Consider the following 25,359-nt stretch of genomic DNA (forward strand, 5'->3'; position numbering starts at 1 on the left):
GTCTGAAGTGAATTTGAATATTCTACTATCATAATTTTTGTTTTTGTTTATTGATCTTGAGACCATATTTCGGCTTTCGGCTTCCACTAGCTGCAGCAGGCTGGACATTTCTTCTTCGGATGCAGTTATTAATGTTGTATCATCTGCTTATCTGAGATTTGAGATCTTCTTTCCTGTGATGGAAATACCGCCATTCCATTTGTCGAGTGCTTTTCTCATTATATATTCCCCATAGAAATTAAAAAGACTTGGAGATAGAATACATCTTTGTCGGACTCCTCTACCTATTTTAAAAGGATCGGATTTGTGGTTTTCAATCCTTATTCTAGTTTCACTGTTCTCATATAGGCTTTTCATCAGAGCTGACAGATGATCAGAAACCTCCATCCCATGTAGAACTTTCCACAAAACTGTCCAGTTTACACAGTCAAATGCCTTCTGATAATCCAGAAAGCAGATGATCATCGGAATTTTGGATTCACGTGCTTTCTCAATGAGTTGTCGCATATTAAGAATTTGCTCCCTTGTGCCTTTACCCTTCACGAAGCCTGCCTGTTCTTGTGGTATTTGTCTATCCAGGTACGTCTGCATGCGACACTTGATGTTTCTCAACAGAATTTTATTTGGGTGTGAAATTAGTGAAATGGTTCCGTAGTTACCACATTTTGTGGTAAAAAATTAATGAAGAAGTACTAAAGATGGTCAAAAAGATAGAGAACTGCTAAAGACTATTAACCACCCTAATATGTCTTATCTCGGACACATAGTGAGGGGAAATCGATATAAAATATTACAACTGATCCTAAAGCTCAAAATAGATGACCGTAGAGATGTAGGAAGAAAACAAGTTTCTTGGTTAAAAAACATTCGTGAATCGACTCAGATATCAAATGCAGGAATAGCTATTTGTATAACAAGGGAGGGAAGTGCTACTTTTCCTCCCGAGAATGAAGTTTGCTGCCCGACGCGCAGCGGAGGGCAGTAATAATTCAAGGGAGGAAAAGGCACTTTACTCCCATGTTATACGTATGGTTTTTCCACCTTCCTCAAATAACAAGTAATTTTTTTTATTTTTACCTAATTTATTTATGTAACTAACCAACAAAATTTATTAGAACTAAAACTAACAAGTAGGTACAATATAACTGTCAACTGTCAAATATAAATCAAATTATTAATGTAAACATTGTTAAATCAAAATAACAATTTACTGTTTTTTACCATTCTGCAAAATATAGGGTGTTTTATAAATAAACGTTAAAATGTATAGATACTTACGTAATAGAAAATAGATATTGTACAGGGCGTCAATAAGTTATATTTCATGGATGAAATACCATGACGTCACTTTTACTTTTCCTCCCTAGGGAGGAAAAATACAACTTTGCCCCCTACAATCAGGTCGGGAAAAGTATACTTTCGGTAGAGGTAGGTGGAAAACTATTTTTCCATATTGCAGAAGATCGAGCCCTCGTAATAGTGATCACCAACGTCGGATAATTCTGATATGGTCCGTGAAGAAAAAGAAGTACAGATAATTTCATGACAGAAAGTTCTCATCATTATGGAAAATCGCCAGTCAAGTTTGGACCCTGGGATAATACATGGGAGCACATGGACTTGGAGTTAGAAACGAGAGAAGAAACCTAGAAAAATTCGCAGAAGACTCAGAACTAGTCGCCGACATATACACCCAATTAACAGCTTGAAAATAATGTACCTGTAGAAGTTATCTCAAAAGAGACCCGGAAGGATCATCAAAAATCAAATAGGATTACATTTCAGTAAATATGTAGAAGATTCCGAAATAGCTTCACATCTGTCATGACTTATCCCGGAGTAGACTTGGAGATGGACCACGTTCTGGTGTCAGAGTATTCCGAGTAGAAACTACAAAAATCATACGACATACGTATGTTAAAACACCTTAGTACAAAAAGAAGAGGTCAAAGCATGTTAAACGACCAAGTGGCCGCAATTATAGACGACTCTGACAAAACACAAAAGATCAAACATATTACAGGAGTACATCAGAATGTAAAGGAAAACGCTTACTAGAAAGGAAGATAAATTATGAGAAGAAAAATCAGAGAAGTAAAAGCAAAATAAGCAAAGAAAATATGCGAATTTTAAGTATGATTGCTACAATCTACAAAGGAAAGTTAAAGAAGTCACAGGAGGACTAAGATGGAGGCAGAGAGGAAATCTAATTGATTCTGATAGAAACATCATCTTGGACACAGAAAAACAAGAATGTGGAAAGAAGGCCTAGAGAAACTGTTTGAAAACCAAAGAAATAGTACCTTCGAGCTAAATGATGGATTCAGAATGTTGCCACAGGAAGTTTGTTCTCCATAATTTGAGTTGTAAAATTTAGTATGAATTACTTACCTTTGGTACTAGAGGTGCACATTTTTGAGACTCATTAAGTATTGCCTCGATTATAGGAAGAGCCATTTCAAAACCACCACTCCCATGAAGACCGTTATTTAAATGTGGTCTTATTTCTTGCTTAAACAATTCAGGATTTCTGATCTTAATTGCTAATGGTACAGCATGAAGCTGGGCCAAATATTTTAACAGTAGTTGGGTCTCTTCAAAATTAAAGCCAGTAAGTCTGTCAATATTTCTGAAACCTAAAGATTATTTGCTATATCATTTATTTCTGATCCCGTTTTTGTTATCATTTATTATCAAGTCTTGCATCAAATATATTCCAGATACTTGCTGATATAGAGACATTCATGAAGACACTTGATAGAGCAGGCTGAACGTGAACAATGCTATTCAGTAACATTTTTACATTTCTAGTTTAAGGCAATATTATTATTTAAAACATACACCAATTAGGTATATTGTGTCGTGCTTCACATTAACCTAGTGTATATTTAAAAGTTTCACTTGAAGTTGTCATGTAATTAGCATCAAATCTAAGCCTGAGCACTGTCTAGGCCTGCAAAAGGATATGGATTGATTTTTGGTCTGGAGTGTGTTTAGTGGAATGCAGTTGAATACCAGGGAAATGCAATGTCATGCGATTTTACAAAAAGTTCATTATAGACTTCAGGCCCATGTCTAAAATGGATGGGTCATATGAACCACAAGGTGACGTATATAGGACGATATAAGGGCATAAAATAATAAGATTCAGCGCTATGTCGTCACTTGTAAGCAGTCCAACTGAGTGCTGGTGAGAATTCAAAAGTGCAGGTAGAGTGGGTACATTTTGGTCATATATTTTTTTACGGCATTTTTACCATAGATAGATCCAAGAAAAATAATAAGAAAGCGCGCAGTGCCGTACAAAAATGGCTAGCCACAAAGTTGGTAAATTTTTTTGATTTTCTAACAATTTCCAGGTTAAATTTGGTCATTTGATTCTGTACGGCATCAGTTTCATACTGTTTCAATACAACTTCTAATCCATTATTCCGCAACGCCGTACAAAAATCACGCGACAAGGGGAGAAGATCGAGGGTTGCAATCCCCTCTCTTTCCGTGGTCCTGGGGGTGATTTGAAACAACATGAAATTAATTTATTTTGAAAGTATTTTATGCATAGATAACATTATTTTACATGCCGTACATTTTCGTTGGTCCAAAGGTTTGTAGGAAAAAAAAGCTCAAGGAAAAATCCACAGAATGAAATGTACGAAAAATCCATATAATGAAATGTATGAAATTTATGACGATATTTGTTTATGCAGCATTTAGATAGTTCATTTGTACTTAATGCAATAATTTATAAAAAGTTAACGCCGTACAAATCTGAAATTTCATATTGATAAAAAAGTAATAAAAATATTAAATAAATATAATTTACATATATTTATATCGCTTAAGGAGCAACATTATGTTACGACGTTTAGCATTTGTAGGGATATTGTCTACACCTGCCTATAATACTGTACTGTGTGCTAAGTAGTCGTTTTCTAGTAGTAATTTTTCTAAAAAATAATAGTTGTTTTATTTATTCACATCATTACAATGAAACAAATCAATTATATACATGTAACAATAATGCTTGAAGTATATATTAAACCAAAAAGTATACAAAACTGTTGACACTGGGATTTACAGTTTCAATTCTTGGATATTATATACCTACACACCCTTTCACTTCAGTTAGACGTCATAATGATTTTATCATATATTATCAATAATAATTGTTCTCTTATCTAAGATAATTATCTTAATACTATTTAAAACAAAGGATATATGTATAAAATTGCTATATTTTATTAATCTATGAATATTTCAACTGTGGCAATATTTTAAAAAATTTCTGTTTTTGTATTTCTCTATAATTTTTTTAGAACAGTTTCCTTTGAACGGCTATACTATATAACAATTTTATTTTACAATATAATGTTAAAGAAAAAGTTGCCGTACAGAGTCAAATGATTTTTTTAGCTTTATAAATCAAGTATACCATGAAATTAACATAAGTATTAATATACATTCAAATGAACAATAATTTTTTGAGGGCATTATTTTTAATAGTACTTTTGAGTGCTAACTAATGTTTGGAACCGAAGCCGTACTTTTTCAAATCACCCCCCGGACCACGGAAAGAGAGGGGATTGCAAGCCTCGATTTTCCCCTTGCTGCATGATTTTTGTACGGCGTTGCGGAATAATGGATTAGAAGTTGTATTAAAACAGTATGAAACTGATGCCGTACAGAATCAAATGACCAAATTTACCCTGGAAATTGACAGAAAATCAAAAAAAATACCAACTTTGTGGATCGCCATTTTTGTACGGCACTGCGCGCTTTCTTATTATTTTTCATGGATCTATCTATGGTAAAATTCCGTACAAAAATATATGACCAAAATGTACCCACTCTACCTGCACTTTTGAATTCTCACCAGCACTCAGTTGGACTGCTTATAAGTGACGGCATAGTGCTGAATCTTATTATTTTATGCTCTTATATCGTCCTATATACGTCACCTGGTGGTTCATATGACCCATCCATTTTGGACATGGGCCTGTAGTCTATTAGAACTACAACTGCAATTAGTCTGTGAGTGAAGGAGAAACATTTTTGGACCCCATGGTAAATAAATCTGTACGATGCTAGATTTTAAAGAAAAATTTTCAAAATTTCAACAATATTTCTTGCTAGTAGCCTCCTTGCATATACATATCGACGCTGCCAAGCCAAAACGGCATAAACGCCAAAATGACCACTTTTTAGTTAGCTGCACTAAAAAAGAGGATTTTAATTTCCGCACCAGACAGTCAACGCGGAATAACCGCAGAAAAAGTGAAATAGGTGTAATATAGGTTTAAAATTTTTATAAACGCCAGTCTAGTCACGCACGTGAACACCGACGTGAACACCGATTGACATAATCGCCAGTGCCCGTAAGATTATCATTGTGTACATTTCGGTCCAGTAATAATAGTAAAGGTATGTATTTTTACAATTTTTATGGATAAGTAACATGGCATTATCTACCTTTGTAATAATATTTTCAATTTGTATTGATTTTTGAAGCGTAAACACACTGAATTTCTTTAAAAACTATGAGGCGTTTATGCCAAAACCACATATTTACATCGTGATTGACACAAATGCCATTCCTCAATGGTATTTTGTGCAGGTTTCTTATTTAAAAATTTCGCAAATAAAAAGTTTATTTTAAAATATTCTATTGTAACTTTGTACTAGTGTGATGAACAATTCATTTTGTATTACAGCATAGAGTTCAAATCAATTTTATATAGCTAAAAATGGCGATCGACTTTTGGCGTTTATGCCATTTTTTTTGCATATGAATAGCAAAAGTAAAAAAATAATGGCCTTACTAAATGAAAATAAAACATATACCGAATCAGTACAAAATGATATACTGACTGGCAATAATCCCCCTATATTCCCCTTAGAGGTTTATGATATTTATAATGCCAACATTGCAGAAGCTTTTAGCAATGACATTATCATCTTTGAGGAACCACGAGACGTTGCAGTAGAAGAAGAAATATTTAGTCACGATCTCACATCATGTTTCAACTTAGCAGCAGATAATGGTTTGGATGCCGGTATAAGTAGTGATCAAAATAAGGAAAATACAAGCAATCAAATCAATACGGATGTTGAACCAAATATTGACAGTGATTATGAATTAGAATCCGCTACTTATTATTAAATATCCACTTTTGAGTATTTCATATTTACTTTTAAGTATTTCATCCTAGCACCAAAACATGTTTAAAGAATTTAAGGTTTTGTTTTTAACTTAAAATGTATTTTTGATTAATAAAAAATAAACCCTATCAAAAATCTTCGTAATTTCATCATTTTTCTTGTTGGCATAAACGACAATTTTTGATTTTCGTTTCTTTTTTCATTAATGGCATATATCCCTTTTAAGCGCCATATTGACTAACCTTACAACGATGCGATCGACACAAACGCCAGAGGTAAGTTTGGCATATTCACCAATGTTATATCTTGATTGGACATAAGCGCTATTTTATAGTTTTTAATTTATTTCAGACAGTATTTTCAGCCACATTAATGTTCACAATATATTAATATTTGAAAAAAAAATCACCAATTTTTTTGAATCACTGTGCAGATAAGCAGAATTGGTAAAAATAAAAATAATCAGTTTTTTGTGTTTCCTGAAAAATCAATTTAATATCGTTTATGCCGTTTTGGCTTGACAGCGTCGATATATTATGTACTAAACTTCATCGGTATGGAACCCTCAGTATATTATTCATATTTTGAGAATCGAGCGTATGCCACAGCAATTTTTGGGTTCTATTAATAATTTAAACATTTTCTGATATTTCGTCGAGTATCGAGTTACTTCAATGTAGAATATAAAGGAACGGAGGTATTGTAAATTTATTAAAGCGCTTTATTTGGAAGTTCCCATATCAGAATCTAGCGGACTCCCCTTGGCAAGTTCCAGACCAAAACTTTAAAAGCACTTAGGTATTTCAAATTACATGAAGTGTAACCTTATTAATTGTATAATAAAATAAAATAAATGTTTTTATTGACAATCTGCGAAAATTTTAACTCTATTTATTACTATTCATTATAAGCAAAATAGATTTTTCAAAACAAATTTCAATTTTAAAATAAAAAGAATTTGGCTTTTATTAGTCGCAGAAGGTTCAGATTTTCGTTAAAATGTGTGTTTTAAGCAGATTTGTAGTCGATCTAATTAGAAAAATGTACCAAAGAAAAATAATAAAAAAAATACAATACTATTATATTTATTTGTAACCACATATTAGGGTGTTCCTAAAAGATTGGTCATAAATTATACCACAGACTCTGGGGTCAAAAATAGGTTGATTGAATCTCATTTACCTATATACAATAGTGCACACAAAAATAGTTAGTTACAGCCCTTTGAAGTTACAAGAGAAAATCAATTTTTTTTCATATATCAAAAACTCATAGAGATTTTTCATTGAAAATGGACATGTGGCATTCTTATGGCAGTAGCATCTTAAATAAAAATTAAAGTGAAATTTGTGTACCCCCTAAAAAATTTATGGGGGTCTTGTTCCCTTAAATCCCCCCCCCCCCAAACTTTTGTGTACGTTCCAATTCTGGGGTCAAAAATAGGTTGATTGAACCTCACTTACCTATATACAATAGTGCACACAAAAAAGTTACAGCCCTTTGAAGTTACAAAATGAAAATCAATTTTTTTTCACATATGGAAAACTCTTAGAGATTTTTCATTGAAAATGGACATGTAGCATTCCTATGGCAGCAGCATCTTAAATAAAAATTAAAGTGAAATTTGTGTACGCCATAAAAAATTTGTGGGTGTTTTGTTCCCTTAAACCCCCACAAACTTTTGTGTACGTTCCAATTTAATTATTAGTGTGGCACCATTAGTTAAACACACTGTTTTTAAAACAGTTTTGCCTCTTAGTACTTTTTCGACAAGCCAGTGTTTATCGAGATATTTTGAATACTTTTCGAATCCACCACATATCTGTATATGTATGGTAAGTAAGATTATACTCGTAGAGACCTGTTAATAATCTGAAAATGTATTTGTAATTTACATTTTTAGGTAGGTATATTTTGTAAAAGAAGCTACATCTCGATAAAAGGTGACTTATCAAAAAAATACTAAGAGGCAAAAAAGTTTAAAAAACACTGTGTTTAACTAATGGTACCACAAAAATAGTTAAATTGGAACGTACACAAACATTTGGGGGTTTAAAGGAACAAAGCTCCCATAAAATTTTTATGTAAATATATTAAAAAAGAAGCGGCACCTCGATAAAAACTCGCTTATCGAAAAAATTACACGAGGCAAAAAGTTCTAAAAACGTTGTGTTCAACTAGTGGTACCACAATAATGAATTAATTGAAACGTACACAAAAGTTTGGGGGGGGGGGTTTAAGGGATCAAAACTCCCATAAAATGTTTATGGGGTGGACAAATTTCACTATAATTTTGTTTTAAGGTGTTCCAGCCATAAGAATGATACATGTCCATTTTCAATAAAAAATCTTTAATAGTTTTCGATATATTGAAAAAATAAATTGATTTTCATTTTGTAACTTCAAAGGGCTGTAACTTTTTATGAGCACAATTTTACTAAGGTAAGTTATGTTCAACCGAACTATTTTTGACCCCAGACTGTGTGGTATAATTTATGACCAATCTTTTTGGGACACCCTGTATAACGGCTTATTTAGACATATTATTATTTTGCAAAAGTATCTAATTGTTTTTCTCACTCTTCTTTTATACTTTTAATGCTTATGAATCCATTGGTGTTTGCTAAATTACTGTAGAAGCATACCGTGGTGGGCAGCAATACGTTTTTAATCTTTTGATAATGTTTAACATCGTAGGCGCAAAATTTCTTGGCAATTATGTTTAAATTACCTACATTAGATTAATTGGAAAATTAACAGTAATTCTTAATTTCCAATATTTCATTGAGAAGAAACGTTTTGCTTATTCTAAAGTACTTTGGGCCTTCGGTAATAATATAATCTTCCATTCTGCATTTAAATTTTTCAAAACTATTAATTAGTTTTTTCATGATTTGAAAAAAAGTAATGCATTTAAAAAACATTGACCCGAAATTCTGCACCTACTCTTTTAACAACAATAATTATTAACGAAATTCGATAATTAACAAACCGAGTGGAAATTTTGCACGCTTATACATTTACTTAAACACCTACTTAATTCATTTACTATCAAGGTTTTTTACATTTTACATTTTTTTAATATTGCCTCAGAGTAAATATTGAAGAGGAGTGTGAAAAGATTCACCACTTTTGAATACCTCTTTTGTTTTTCACACTTCACTTTTAATAAGCTTTTTGTCTTTTAGCTCTTGCTGTTTAACCATAGCATAGGTTTGCCATAATCCAGAGATCCTTGTCGTCAAGAATCGCCTTTCTCAGAATATCAATTAGGTTTCATGATCAACATTGTTAAATGCTTTCCCGTCCGATCCTTAAGTACGACTCTATAGGGTTTGATCCACAGATATCATGATCAAGTGACAGTGACACGTGATCTCAATGTCAACAATGAAGTGAAATTATATACATAATTTGTTTCAATAACACTCTTTCAATCAATTTTGAATAACACTAGTCATAGAAACTACTTGTGCCGTTTATTAAAACAATACATCATTTATATTAATATCATGAAGAAATTGGTCATATTATGATTGTTTAGCATTTTACAACAATTATCTTACTAACCTGCAATACTCAAATTTTCAAAAACTATAGCAGCATCCAAATCAACTTCTTCTGATCCATTCAAATTCAATCTGCTGCCATAAAATTTTGCAAAACAATCCAAAACATCCTGTACATTATTTTCTCTCTGGAAATTTTGAAACAGCGGTACAAGTTTCTCGTAGAAATTAATCTCAGCTCTAAAAGTATGTTGGATATTAAATATTTCCTGATATATTTCCGAGGGAGGAATTTTTTTCACCACTACATGTATTTCTTCGCTCTGATTGCTGTTTTCGTCCTGGACCACCAGATTCAATTTTACCATTTCTCCCCCATAGTTTTCTCCTTCTGGTACTAAACTACTCGTATCAGTTTTAATAATCTTTTTATTGTATCCAACTCTTTGAGAACAAAGAGATTCAATGTTATTCACGGACATTGTACTATCTTTCACAAAATAAAAAAAAATTAATTTATTTACTACTAGTTTCGAAACATCTTTATTTTTAAAAGGATTTGTTATCGAAACCTTCAATTGGTACGCATTTGTTGTGTAATAAACTGATAACAACAAGAAGAGATATTTAATTCAAAGTGGCGAATTATCAGTAGACTAAATGAAAAAGATAATTTTTGCTGTATAATAGGAAATCTGTAAGTATGTTATCCAGGGTCTGAGTTTGGAGAAGGTGAGTAAGGGAGGGAATAAAATCTAATAAGTCTACATTTGTTGATCTCCAACAAAATGTTTGTCGCTCGATATCTAATTGATTTACATCACAAACTTTTTACACTAATAACTAGGGAGCGGATTTTATGCTAAATGCAAAATGCATATTGCATGCATATTTCCCCTATTTGAGAACTTTACTAAATTTTGCATATTTTTTAAAAAACGTGCATATTTTGTGCCTATTTAAAAACATTTAAGTCAAAAAAAATTATTTTTAATTCGGCACAAAATATTTACCCGCATAGGCTGTCCTATCTATTAATCCGAGAACTACCTGAAGAGAGATAGCTCATTCACTGCCTTTTCATTTTTTCTTAGAAAATACCCGATCTTTACACAAAGCAATAGTGCTTACAGTACGCCGTTATAAAATTATTGTAGGATGTTAAAATGATGAAGGATGGTTTACCGGGAAATCCGAATTTTATTTACTTTTATTATATTTTTTCTACGAGCGTGCAAAAATGTCTACTTTCGCGCACGCATTTTAGTTTAGAAAGTTTCACTTTTTCGCACGAGTGTTACTTTTCCGCACGCGTGTTACTTTTCCGCACCCGGTTTTTATTTTATCGCACGCGTGTTAATTTAGATACGTTAATATGGCCTTAAAGTAATTATAATACATGCAATAAACTAATATTTAGATATTATTTACTAATTTAGTTCAAATATATCTTATTGTGTTCTTGTTTTAATGAAATTAATGCGACAATTCGACGAAATAAAATTATTTTGACATAATATTCGAAAGTCAAATCGGTAGACAATAACAGTTGTTTTGAATCATCGTCATGGAAACCAAGATCGTCGTCATGCTAACTAATTATATTGAAAGTTTGGTTTTAAGAACCTTGTCAAAGAATTAATTTGTGTATGTATTTTCATATTAATTAAATTAATTGATTAAGATTTGGTAATTTTTTAAAAACTCTTAGAAAAAATATTGTTCCTAACTCTTGCAGAAAGTCTCTTTTGCGCTCTCGACTGCTTGCCGAACTCCCGCTTCGCGTCGTTCGGCAAACTGCAGTCGCGTGCGGAAAAGAATGACTTTCTGCACTTGTTAGGCAAATAACTATAGTAGCTACCTATAATTCTGGTGATTAATTTAAATCTCCTATTGTTAAGAGAATTTACACCTTTACCCACAGTTTTACGATTTTCTAACGGAAATTATTAGGGAAACATATTAGGGGTGAATTCCCTGATGTACAGTTGAGTCCGCGAGTCTTTACCCGTGCGTCATTAATACCTGGCGAGATAAAACACATACTTTTTATCTAGCATCATTCTCTTCCACGCATGAAACTCATGACAAACCAGCTGCCGTTTGTTATTAAGTAAAAACACATGTTATTTTTATGAACCATCTAGACTCAGTGCATTGAAAAGAGATAGGTACAAAAAAAGACGATTCGGTATGTTTTCATATTTTAAGTACAATTTGTTTGACGTTTCTGCTTTGTTTACTTTTGTGGCTGTCAGTCAGTTGAAGTGAATAAAATAACAAAAATAAAATATGTTATTAAATTTTTTTATAAATTGTTTATTTATTTATTAATCAATAATAATAAAAGAATTTATTAAGCTACTTCAAATGTAGCTGTAATTCTGCACAAAAATTTTGAACCAAAACTTACATTTGACATTCTATATATTTGATAACGTCAAATTTTTAATAAAACCCGTAATTGGAACAGTAGCCACTTTCTGTCAGTTGTTGTTGCGTGAAATAGATTTCCGACTTATTTCGTATGCTTTAAATGATGACGCACGGGTAAAGACTCGCGGACTCAACTGTAAATGTACTACTAATAAATAGTGTAAAAAAGTAGTCGTCAAAAGTCCTTTACGGGTCCAGTTGTAGGTACAGGAACAAATTACCTAATGTACCTTTACCTCCCGAACCAGTACTGACTAGGTGGGGAATTTGGTTGGAAGCCGCAATTTTTTATGCTGAACATTAAGTAATTGCTTTTAGAATTTAACGCCGAAGACAGTGCTGCTATTATAAAGGCACAACATATTGTTAAAAAACTTCATTGGCAAATCAGCTAACTTTTATAAAGACGCATTATCCATCCATCCATCCAATGGCACTACAGCCCAAATCGAGCCTTGGCCTCCTTCAATAAGCTTCTCCAATCATTAGACGCATTATAGTTATAAATAATTATTATAAATAATTTAGAAAAGCGGAAAATGTCTTTAACAGAGTCCGTCGAAATAGTTAGAAATTTTAAAGCAAACATTTCAAAAGTTCCCGGTGAAATCGGTAATTCAGTTAAAAAGAAATTAGAATTGGTTTTAAAAAAAAATAATGGCTTTAAAACTTTGGAGGACATATGCTAAATTTTTAATGGAAATTTTGAAATTGATATTGGTGCAGAATTTCCGGCTTTAACAAGTTACTTTAAATACGCCCCAATTACTTCTGTTGATGCTGAAAAGAGTTTTTCAAGTTATAAAAATATTTTATCTGATCAAAAAAATGCTTCCTCGTAAAAAATTGCAAAAACACATTGTAGTGAATTATAATAGAAGATATATTATAGTGATATTGTTGTTTTACTTAAAATTGGTAACTATTTTTTATCAGTTTTTGTAAAAAATGTGAATAAATTGCATATATAAAAAATAATGATTTTATTTGAAAGATAATAAATAAGATTGCCGCCCCCTCCCCTATAAAAAAAACCCCCGAGAATAGAATAGAACAAATAATTTGTGGTTTCTGGAAATGCGCATTTTTTGAATTTTTGTGCATATCTTGCGTATATTTCGTAGTTTTTTACTGCATATATATGCGCATGTTTTCTCAAAATTGATCGCATATAAATCCGCTCCCTTCTAACTGTTGAAGCTTACCATATCTTTTGTTTTTAAGAGATTTGCACCAAACTGCTGAAAGCAAGAATAAATAAATCAAAGATAAACGGAAAAATTTGGACAACTTTGAGAAAATCGAACACAAAGATCATCAGAATTACCTCTACACTTAACTCCATAAGCCGTAGTCTTCTCTAAGTTTTGATCTTGGGTCATATCAATATCAGCCTCTTGTACTTTGGTATTCCTCCCCTAGCTCTTTTCAGAAAGTTGTCACTCACCAAAAGGTATTGGCTGGTCAGTATTTTCACGTTGAACTAATCATGTTAACTCATGCTCCCTTAATTTAAGATTAACTGAAACCAAATATATGCTTCTCCTGTTAGATATCCTCTTTGTATTAGGATTGTTATTGTGCGTTGCCAACAAGAACATATACATTGGAAAATGATAAGTGGCCTGGAAGAAAGACTGCAAAATAACGAAATACAATTCTATTCTGAGCAAACACGGAAGAAAATGAGGAACCACTTATCATAGGCAAAGGCAAAAATCTTCGATGTTTTAGGGGGATACACATCTAGAAGTTGCCTTTTCAATGAGTCTCCAGCAAAAAAACTCTAATAATATCTAAGGGTTCGTGCAAAAATCTAATAGGTCAGGGCATTATTAAACATGAAACCAATTTTGTGTGTTGCGATCTTAACACTACGAACTTTAGTGTTGCTATTGGAAGTGCTATTAAACATTTTGTATGAGGGCGTGAAAGGTTGGACTCTTTCTAGCCCCATGTGTCAAAAACTGGTAGTCTTTGAGATATGTTAACACCGTGGGTACTTAAAATGTCACGAATAAAGAAGGAAGGTAGAAATAATAGAAGGAAAGATCGATAGAAAAGGAACTCGAGGTCTACACGTAATTCCTGGTAAAATTCCTGGTTCCACGTAAAGAACCTCAGACATTAGCATGAAGTCAGAACAACGACTCTCATTAGTAGAGTCCGGATTTCTAAGCATAATGCTTATAGCACAGTATCTTATAGGAAATAATATAAGCAGGACTATTTTATTTTTAGATATGAACGAAATATGCAAAAATAAGTCATTTTGACAGCTCTTTTTAATGCTTTTTTTTTAATTATTACGCCTTTTTTGAATTTTTGTGGTTATGTGGTGCTTTTTATATACCTACTATTATCATTTTTTGCATTTGCGAACAGCAGAAATTTAATTTTAATCTATGTAGTGCAATTGTGGACTCTGATCTCTTATTAAATAAATTGCAAAATGAAAGTTTTAAATCATTTTTGGAAAAATACCTACTATCGAAGACATGTGCCGGATGAAAGTATTCTGCGAAAAAATATGTTAATTGCATTTACAATAAAACCAGAAAAAAAGTAAAAACGCTAGTGGGAAACAATTACATCTGGTTTGCTGTGGACGAGACTACGTATATTTGTGGAAGTTAAGTCGCTAATTTAGTCATAGGCGTACTTTACGAAGAAATCTTGACGAAGGGTTATTTAGTGTGCTCAAAAGAACTAGAAGCAACAAATAACAACACTGTTCCAAGATTCGTAAATTACGCTTTTACAAATTTTTATTTTCCCGGGGCTGTGTCCACCAACAAAATAGTATTAAAGCTTTCCGACGCTGCACCATATATGATCAAAACAGCATCAAATCTTAAAGTGTTTTATCCAAATCTAATTCACTGTACGTGTCTAGCACACGGCCTGAATCGCGTTGCTGATTTGACGGCTGCAATTTCCACTTGTTAATGAGTTGATACAAACTGAGAAAAATTTTCATTAAAGCTCCTTTAAGGGTTCAACTGTTTAAAGAAAAATTCTTAACACTCCATTACCACCGAAACTAGTGTTAAATCGGTGGGGTAGATGGTTGGATGCAGTTTTATACCACGCCGAGTATAAAAGCTTCGTATTGGAATTTAAACAGACTGCTAGCAAATCGATAAAATATTTTGTTAGGATGTTTTAGGTGAAACAGAATTACAAAACAATCTTGCTTTTATCAAAAGCAACATTTGTTCTGTGAGTGAAACAATAAAATATTTGTAGAAACAGCAAAAATATCATAAGTCGAGTCGATCCAAAAAATAAACAGTTTAAAAAAAAAGATCGAAGGTATTCCTGGAAAAATTGGTAAGATAGATAGTGTTAACAACATTTTCAGTTTTAAATTGAGAACACCTTGAAAATATAAATATGGATCCGGCAGTAGTGGCAAAGTATAAGTATGCACCGATAACCAGTGTGGACGTTGAAAGAAGTAAAGAAGCTTTTAGATAATACAAAAATATTTTGAGTGATAGCTATAAACAAAAATGATATATTTTCCTTCATCTAAAGCGTGTCGATAAAAATTAGGTTAAAGCATTTTTGTTTCAGTAATCTATTGTCTTTTTTGTTGATTCTATTTTATTATTAAATTTATAATATTTATTTACTAGTTCTTAAGTTAGGATAATTTTATTATTTTTTATAATAATGGTTTGTCACAATTTTTATGCTTATTCTCATGCTTTTTTGTATAATAAAATGCATTTTTTCGTAAAATTGTTATGCTTTTTAGCTCTTTTTTTGTGTCTATACTTTTAAATCCGAACTCTAGTCATTAGAAAAGCTGTTGACAAAGCTGATTGCGCTGATAGCAAACGTTCGTCGTTTGCAAACTTAGCAAAATATATTTATTCGCTTTTTTTTTCTTATAACATCCAAACATTTTTAGAAATAAAAGCAAACAGAATTAGTTGTATTATAACCACTTCTTCTTTATAAACTCTTCCACAATATAAAAAAGTCTTTCTTTGGCCTCCGGCATCATGTTAGCTAAAAGCTTCTTCCTAAATACACGATTTTCAAAATCAAATGTTGGTGTATCTGTATAGCTCTCTCCTTTTCGGCCAAATACAATTACTGGTACAAATCCTACTGCCCATGTAAGTGCTGCATGAGCTTCCAGCTCTAATTCTTTAAGGAAGTTCGAGTAATTGAAAGGCTCAGGATCACATCCTAATTGTTTCAAGTTAGAAACAAACTCTGAATGGTAATGATGTAGTAAATAATCAAAGTGATTTTTAGTTGAATTTGTGTTGGCACTGGTCAATAAGAAATTTAGAACGTCTGTAGCTGGTGATCCGTAATCGTAAATTTGGAAGTCTATAAACTTGTTCTTTACTGCCTTATTATCGTCGAATTTCATCATGGCGTTGTTAACCCAAAGGTCCCGGTGACTGATAGTTGCGAATGGTTCTCGAATTGGATGCGATTCGGCGTCTGGCGAGAAGTTCTCGTACCATAAGTCACGAATCTACAATAAAAAACTGAGTGCAAGATAATGAGTTTTAAAAAGGAAATATATTATTTAAGAAAGGTACATAAATAACTAAATATAGATCATAGGATTTTAAGCAGATTGGATGTATCAGAGACGATAATAATAAAATATTAGGTAGTTCCTGTAATGAATGTTAAAAAGCGATGGAAAAATATTTGATAGTTTTTAAATAAAGGATCTGAAATTAAATTGCAAAACGTAGATAAGTGTGATTATTATTCACGTGAATATCAATGCTGAGTGAAGTCGGCCGTAAAAGTCACGAAATAATGCCCAACATCAAGTTCTTGATAAGTCATACTTATAATAAATTCTGTTTGTTGTCATTCCCTAGTCCATTATAGCATATATACGGGAAAGCTATGTTAAGGGAAAGATGTAATGATGTGCTTTATAGATTATGAGAAAGCCTTCGATCTAGTACAACATCATAAACTCGTACATATACTAAAACAACTCGACATAGATCAAAAATACATTCGCTGCATAGAAGCTCTTTACTGGAATCAAACAGCTGCCATCAAGGTGGATAATGAAACAACGCAAGCTCAAAAAATTCTCAGAGGTGTAAGACAGAGATGCATTCTCTCTTCACCACTGTTCAATCTATATGCAGAAAGTATCTTCCAGGAAGCTCTTGAGGAATGCGAAAGCGGCATCAAAGTAAATGGTACCTGGGTCAATAATATACGATATGCGGATGATTCGGTCTTAATAGCAGACAATATAGAAGACCCCCAAAACCTTAATAAAATTCGAGAACATAGCGAGAACATTGGACTTAGCATCAACATAAAAAAGACGAAGTTCCTTATAATCAGCCGTCAATTATGTCAACATCAAAATGCAAGACTAGCACATAACAACCAAGATGTAGAGCGCGTAAGAAAATTTAAGTACCTGGGAACCTGGCTATGTAAAGACTGGATGTCGGATATGGAAATTAAATGTCGGATAGAAAGGGTTAGAAGTGCATTCATGAAATTCAGAAACGTCTTTACGAACTCTGACTTTGACCTGAACCTAAGACTAAGATTCACGAAATGCTATATATGGTCGGTGCTCCCATATGGCATGGAAGGATGGACTTTAAAAATAAACAAAATAAATAAGCTAGGGTATTTGAGATGTGGATATATCGACGAAATCATTAAAGTTCCCTGGACTGCACGAATAACAAATGAAGAAATCCTGAGAAGAATTGGTACAGAACGACAACTGCTATGCACAATTAAACAGAGAAAAACGGCATACCTGGGGCACCTAATTAGAAACGAAAGATACCAGATTCTGCAAACCTTAATTGAAGGAAAGATCGAATGAAGATGCGGAGTGGGTAGGAAGAAAATATCATTGCTACGTAATGTCAAACAATTGACAGGACTAAGAAACATAGGAGACCTAATACATACTGCAAGGGATAGATAAAAATGGTCAAACGTGATCGCGAACATCCATTTGTGGATTGCATAAGAAGAAGAAGAATGTTAAATTTTCATGCGACCTTGCCGGATTTAACCCATCCGCTGCCTATGGAAGGGGATGGAACTCGGCTAGGAGCCGTTCTGTTGAACAACACCTGACTAAAGTAACCATATCACTCGCTGGCGTGTGAACAGCACCTGACTGAAGTAACCATATCACACGCTGGCGCGTGATCGGCAGCATATGGGTTGAAAAGGAAAAGTTCCTTGTGTTGAAATAAGAATTTTAATTCACTGAGTAAATTTGAATACTGCCGATAGAGATAGAAATTAATCCTCTGAGGGGTTGACACGGTATTGGTGGCTTTCGCGGTGTGTATTTTGAATTATTAATGGTGATAGTAATAACGAGTGGCATAAAAGGCAAAGAAGTGGAAAGGAAGGTGAAGAGTTCCGAAAATGTACGAGAACGAGAAGATCACCAGCGATAAAAGAAAAAGATAAGGATGCAAAATTAGATAAATTGTTAGAACTAATGGAAGATATGTAGATAGAGATAAAAAATGAACTAAAATAGATGAGGCGACATATGACAGAAAAAGGGAAAAATCAAGTGCATCTTAGGTATAAGATCATAGAACAAATGAAGACAAAATTAACAGAAATGCAGAGTACAATTTGTTTTGTTAAAAAAAGAGAGACAAACATTGTAGTTAATGGCTTAAAAATTGACTTGGAGGAACCTACATAAGTAAAAAAGGAAATATCCGAGCCCCTCGGTTAACCGAGGCAAAAGTCATAACTGGTGAGTTACAACTTTCAACTTTGGCGCAACATCGTTGCCTGAAAAAAAGAGGCTTACGCAAAAATCAATCAAAGAATTTTAAACAGTAACAATGATAATGTAATGTTTTTATCTTTTATAGACAGTACAGTATTAGTGCTGTCATTAAAATATCCATATTTATGGTTATTTACGTGTTTTTCTATCAATATAACCAATCTCATTGTTAACCGAGTTTTTCCGTATCCGAGGTAGTCACAGTCCCAGTTACCTCGGATAATCTCGAGTCTACTGTAGCAGAATCCATAGACCGGCACCTGAGGATTGTAACAAAAGTTAAGACAGTCCGGAAACTAGCAGAGTATACATGTCTGAGAGAACCAGAGGATGTTTTTGAGATAGAAAAAATATCGCAGAATGAATACAAAATAGAATAATAAGCTTGAAAGACTTACCAAGTTATATTATGTAGCACGATTTGAGTAAAATAGAAAGGAAAATGCAGAGCGTGATAATGAGAGGAAACGATCCAAGCAAGGAGCAAGGCAATGATTACTGGTTACAATTAATAGGAAAGTATGAATAAGAAAAATAATAGAAATGGGGAAAGAAGCTGATAAGAGAGCTTAAAAAAGAGAAAAGGCACAAATAAAATTGTACTAGCGAGCTGGAGCATTCGAGAGTTCATTTATGAGGAAGCGTTTAAAGAGCTAACCGATGATCTAAAGAAATACAAAATAGATGCTGTGGCTTTCTAGGAAACTAAACACATAGGAAATGACATAACGAAAGTTGGGGGGATATCACTATTTAACTGTGCTAAGAAAGACAGGATGCTGGGAACTGGTTTTGCAGGTGCACAATATTTATAGAGAAAGTTATGTCCTTCAGGCTTGTCTCAGACAAAATATGGTAATATACGAATAAAGGAAGAAAAAATGAATATAAAAATATAATTAACATACACGATAAAAATATTAATCGGCGATTGAAATGCAAAAGTGGAGAAAGGAGCTATTATCCTATATGTATAAATAAAGTACCTGGAATACATAGCAAGCATGACGTGACACATGGTAATTAGTCCAAGTAATGAAGCTTAAAATAGGACAAAACCTCGCAATTTTTACAGAATGAATAGATTTGCTTGAAAATTTGGATCAAAATCTATATGATGCCGAAAGGCGCTTTTACCATGAGGGTGGTTGCCTCCCCATCTGGGGAGTGGAAATTTTCTATTATATTTTGACTACAAAAGTTGGTAAAAACATTTATTCTAAGCAAAAAACATTCTATGTATTTTTGTGATAAAATTAATAGTTTTCGATTTATTCGCTATCGAAAATGTTAGTTTTATATATCGTAAAATCAATGTTTTTGATAAGTTTTCTGCTAATAACTCCCAAAGTTTTTGTTTAATCAAAACAACTTTACCTAAAAAATGTAGTTTTTGAAAAAATAAACAAAACTGTTTTTTAATTATTTTTACGACCATTAGTAATCAAGCTATACTTTATTATATGTTAGCTCTCCTTCGTCAAATGCTAAATATTGTAGTTTCAAAGTCAAAAGACGGGAAAACTATGCAATTTTCGAGGATAACTTGTTAAAATTAATTTAACTTATTTAAAAACGTCTATCTGGAAAAATTGAATGAAAGTCTCTAGCTCAAAAATTAAGTGATTTATAATGAAAATAATGTCAGTCCCTATTTTTTTCGGCGAAAAAATGATCGGAAGCAACCGCCATAATCACCACCCTAATAAAAATTAGTCATTGACCTTATTTGTTCTTCTTTATTTATGTATTACTAATAGGTTCTAGAAGTTTGACCGGCCTAGAGTGATTGGTTTTTAAAAAATGGAGTTAAAAACGAATAACGAATTTTTGTAGTTTAGAAAAAAACGGCTTTTTCTTCAGAATAGAAAGATTAGCATCCGAGATACGAAAAAATGTTGAATAATTAAATTGTAGCCTATTTAATTCCCAAGAGCCTCGTTTGCAAAAAAATTTTCTACGGCAAAAATTCAGTGAACTACTGACAATTAAAATTTATAATAACATGCAAAGACTATCTTTACCAACCCTTTCAAAGTCACCTCTTTTTGCGACTGAGGATTTTTAAAAGACTTAATAATAATTTTCTTACAGATCTTGTAAAAACCAATAAAATTCCTATTGACCCAACTTTCAAAGATAAAAAACAAAAAAGTTCTTAAAAAATCAATATATTTTTTTTGAAAAAAAAAGGAGAAATCCAATTGAAAGCAAAATAATGTAAGATAGGGGTGTTTTTAGTCATTGGCCTTATTCATTCTTCTTTATTTATGTATTATTAATAGATTCTAGAAGTTTGAGTGGCTTAAAATGATCAGCTTTTAAAAAACTAGAGTTAAAAGCGAATAACAAATTTTTGTAGTTTGGTTAAAAATGCCATTTTCTTCACAATAGAAAGATTAGCATCAGAGATACGAAAAAATGTTTAAATATGAAATTGTAGGTTATTTAATTCCCAAGAAATTGGTTTGAAAAAATTTTTTCTGCGGCAAAAATTTAGTGAATCGTAAATGAGTACATTTGGTGAGACATTGGTTTTTTTTTATATAAAACTAACACTTTCGATAGCGAATAAATCGAAAACTTTGTCAAAAACATGTATAGAGCATTTTTTGCTTAGAATCAACATTTTCATTAAGTTTTGTGGCCAAAATATAATAAAAAATTTCCACCTTCGAGATGGGGTGGCAACAACCCCCATGGTAAAAGCGCCTTTCGGCATTATATAGATTTTGATCCTTGGACTATCCACTACTTATTCTCAAATTTTCAAGCTAATCGATTAATTGTGTAAAAATTGCGAGGTGAAAAGTTTCGGTTCCTGGACTAAATGGCCAAAGACTAATCGCAAAGACAATCACAATCGACTATCTTCGATAGTTGACTATGTATTTAGTAGAAGATAACCATTAATAAAACCAATGAATAGAAAGCCATTGATTTTTATAATATGATATTGACAATTGTATACTGTACACAGTAAAGTGATTTAAAGAGGGCCAAGGAGAGTAAGACCCCGGAAAGCCCTGATGAAGACTTCAGAGATGAAGGCGAAAGCTCGGAGTACTTAAATTGGATGAAGTTCAATCCGAAAAGGATATATTATGTACTTTATTACAAATACATACTTACCTTTGATATATATGGCTTGCATAAGTCTGATTTCTGCAGAAGGTCTTCTATAACTAAAATATAGTGGAAAAATCGTTGGTCACGGGGAGCTTTTATATCGTTCTGGCAAAAATGTCTCACTTCCCGTTTAAATACATCAGGATGCTTAAGTTTTAGTGCAACTACTGTTGATTGAAATTCTGCTAAATCTTTGAGTAAAATTTTGGCTTCTGCTAAATTATAACACACGTATCTATCTAGATTACGATAACCTAGAACAAACACAAGAAGTTAACCCATTAACCGCCAAGCAAAGAAATACTGCAATAATCTGTAATATATTTTATTAACTAGAGTAAAGTAAACTTCAACATTCGTAAAAAAAATTGTTTTGAATTTTGATAATGGCAGGTGTCACAACAACAAAATGGTTCGTTTTCGAACCTTTGGCGGGACTGAGATATAAAAATTGAAATACACAATTTTATTTTTTGTGAAAAGTCTCAAAACATTTAGAGTGTAAATGGACCTGGCATTTTTGATAAACAAAAATAGTATGGTTAGAACATTGCCTACACCTTCTTCAGCTTCTTTGTCAAAAACGAAGTTTCGAATGGTCTTTTTTAGAAATTATTTTAGATTTTTCCAGTTTACACTTTTCAATCCTGTATCTCGGACTATACCAGTTGCATAAATTCGACAAATCGACATAATAGTGTCTACAACCATACACAACCTCTCTTATGTAGTCCCCCCCCCCCTCCAGCCCTAGATTATAACAAAACTGAATACCAGAATATCCGTCTTTCTAAAGGTACGTACCCACTATGTTCGTAATACTGGACCACCGAGGCGGAGTGCGCACTGTTGCACGGTCCGGGAGCGCCAACCATCCACTATGTTCATGAACCTCTTGGGCTCCGCGCTCCCTGCAACTGCTCCAATCAGTACGGTATGCGCTCCTCTACATATAAACCGACACCAATTGGAACACCGATGTGGAGTGAGCACTGTGGCACAGTCCGGGAGCACCAATTATTCGCTCTGTTTACAAACATCTTGAGCTCCGCGCTTCCTGCAACTTCTCCCATCGAGACGGCATCCGTTCCTCTACATATAAACCGCCAACTATTGGACCGTTGCATATAAATGCACTCCCTTACATATAAACCGCCACAGATTGGAGCGCCGAGGCAGAGTGCGCACAATTACACAGTCCGGGAGCGCCAAACGTATCAACTATGTGGAGCAGTTGCAAGAGCTCGGAGCGCAAGCATAGTGGATACGCAAGCATACGGATATTTACACATAAATAAGAAATATCCCAACAATTACTGCCTGTGCGTCACCTTGAAATTCCTGATCAGACAGGATTGTCGACTTCCGCCAATGGTTCGTTATTGAACCATTATTTTTAAACACGAGATTTGATGACTCAGAAATTTTTCAGTCAAATGATGACCCATTCCAGAGATAATGAATTTATTCGAACTCAAACGTCCTCACTTTATAACACATATTTACGGATATCGTTAAAAAAACAGATTAACTGTTAGAGCAACAGTAGGACAAGCAACTTTTTTTCCAATTATTTTTCACTTTTTTATGAATTAATATAAATACACTAAAACAAAATTCCATGTAAATCCATTCAAATATAAAAAAGTTATTAGGTAATGAAAAATTCGTAAAAATTTCAATTGCGTTTTTCTCGAAACTACAATATTTGACATTATATCCTACTGTTGCTTTGAGGCGACGGTATGAGGGAGTAACGACTAGTCCTTATTTATTCTCATTAGTTTTGGACCAGACAACAGCGAAACTACAGGGTAGCATTCCATGGTGTCTAATGTATGCTGACGATGTAGTGTTAATAGGTAATAGTGAAAGAGACTTAGAACAAAAACTGGAACAGTGAAGAAAAGCTCTGGAGGAAAAAGGTTTAAAACTTAGTAGGACAAAAACAGAGTATTTGGAATGTTCATTTAAAGATGGAGTTACTACAAATAGAATGGTATCTTTGGAATGGAAGGTGAAATTATTGTGAAAAGCAATAGTTTTAAGTATCTAGGATCGGTATTGCAGAGTAATGGAAAAATAGATGGAGATGCATGCAGTAGAATTAGGGCTGGATGGATGAAGTGGAAATAAGCGAGTGGTGTGTTGTATGACAGAAAAATTCCAATGAAGCTGAAGGGAAAATTCTATAAAACAGCCATAAGACCGGCTATGATGTACGGAACTGAATGTTGGGCAGTGAAAAAGAAAGAGGAACAACGAATGCACGTGGCGAAAATGAGAATGCTTAGATGGATGGGTGGAGTGACAAAGAAGGATAAAATTAGAAATGAGTATATTAGGGGAAGTCTAGGTGTGGCACCAATTGATGCCAAAATGAGAGAGCATAGGTTAAGATGGTTTGGTCATGTTCAGCGTCGAGACATTAATCACCCAATACGAAGAATAGCTGAAGTGCAGATTCCTAGAAGGAGTAGAAAAGAAAAACCAAGGAAGACCTGGGGGGAGACGATAAGGCAGGATATGTTGGTAAAGGGGATTAACATTGATATGACCCAAGATAGAATTGTATGGAGAAACGCAATTAGGGAAGCCGACCCCGCATAGGGATAAATCAAAGAGAATGATGATGATGATGATGAGTAAGAGGTCTTCATAATAGTCTACTGCGTTTGATTATGGTGGGCAAAACAAAAAATAAAAGAGATGTAGGAAGAAGACGAACTTTCTAATTACGAGACCTAAGTGACTGGTTTATGGCTCTAACCAATTATTTAGAGCTGCTGTAAGTAAAATATGAATTGCAATCTTGATATCCAACCTTCGATAGGAGATGGAACCTTAAAAAGAAGAAGAACAATATGGAATAAGTTAATAAAGCATTAAATAAACCGACAGTTAAATCTTAACTAAATGTTTATGTCGTGTTTGTGTTTTGTATTACTGGGATTCTCAGCAACCTTAAGATTAAAGAACTTTAAAATCTTGTGGGAATCCTGAGAGGCTCGACAGACTGGTATACAGTGTAATACCTAGATGACTGCTAGGTCATCAGGTAGTACGCGATTTGAAGAGAAGGTCAAAATATACCCATCTGCTTGACAGATGAAACATTTCTTTATTAAATTTCATACATAGACAAATATTGATAGCATGGGTTGCCTATCAAAATCGTGTCATAGCTATCAATAAGGGGGGGCCGAAGGGGTTGAAATCAATATTCCAAACTCATTTTTTTTTTAAAGTATGATAGAATTATTTTATTTTTAAATTAAATAGGCATATCCAGTATAATTCATAGATTACTCAAGAAAACATTCAAGGAAAAAT

At 33.2% G+C, this 25,359-nt stretch overlaps 4 protein-coding genes across 6 annotated transcripts in view; 1 reads left to right on the top strand and 3 right to left on the bottom strand.

The window, feature by feature from the left end:
* LOC114348105 (uncharacterized) overlaps nt 1-25,359 on the bottom strand; it is a 300,717-nt gene that overhangs the window by 217,572 nt on the left and 57,786 nt on the right. The gene's annotated exons all lie outside the window — the stretch shown is intronic.
* Nucleotides 1-25,359, top strand: part of LOC114325692 (uncharacterized) — a 357,661-nt gene that overhangs the window by 145,999 nt on the left and 186,303 nt on the right. The window lies entirely within an intron of this gene.
* LOC126887688 (uncharacterized) lies at nt 2,359-10,321 on the bottom strand. The gene is made up of 2 exons (XM_050655338.1): nt 9,730-10,321; nt 2,359-2,636 (listed from the first exon to the last, which is right to left on the bottom strand). Exons 1-2 carry the CDS (start codon nt 10,148-10,150, stop codon nt 2,374-2,376), a joined length of 684 nt encoding a protein of 227 aa, XP_050511295.1. The 5' UTR covers nt 10,151-10,321; the 3' UTR covers nt 2,359-2,373.
* The window catches only part of LOC114348067 (uncharacterized), a 30,579-nt gene continuing 21,141 nt past the window's right edge, over nt 15,922-25,359 (bottom strand). For all 3 annotated transcript variants that reach the window (XM_028298707.2, XM_050655331.1, XM_028298699.2), the window contains 2 exons: nt 22,030-22,280; nt 15,922-16,605 (listed from right to left, as the gene is read on the bottom strand). In XM_028298707.2, coding sequence (XP_028154508.2) covers nt 16,051-16,605; nt 22,030-22,280 — 806 coding nt within the window. In that variant the 3' untranslated portion in view covers nt 15,922-16,050. The remainder of the gene's footprint in view (nt 16,606-22,029; nt 22,281-25,359) is intronic.

This window comes from Diabrotica virgifera, chromosome 7 (assembly GCF_917563875.1).
Source record: "Diabrotica virgifera virgifera chromosome 7, PGI_DIABVI_V3a".
NCBI classification, from domain to species: domain Eukaryota; kingdom Metazoa; phylum Arthropoda; class Insecta; order Coleoptera; family Chrysomelidae; genus Diabrotica; species Diabrotica virgifera.

What these genes read in the sequence shown, in the direction of transcription:
- LOC126887688 (XM_050655338.1), bottom strand. Translation starts at nt 10,150, where the DNA reads ATGTCCGTGAATAACATTGAATCTCTTTGTTCTCAAAGAGTTGGATAC. An exon ending in TGAAAATTTGAGTATTGCAG is followed by an intron (nt 2,637 to 9,729) that starts GTTAGTAAGATA and finishes AATAATCTTTAG; the next exon opens with GTTTCAGAAATATTGACAGA.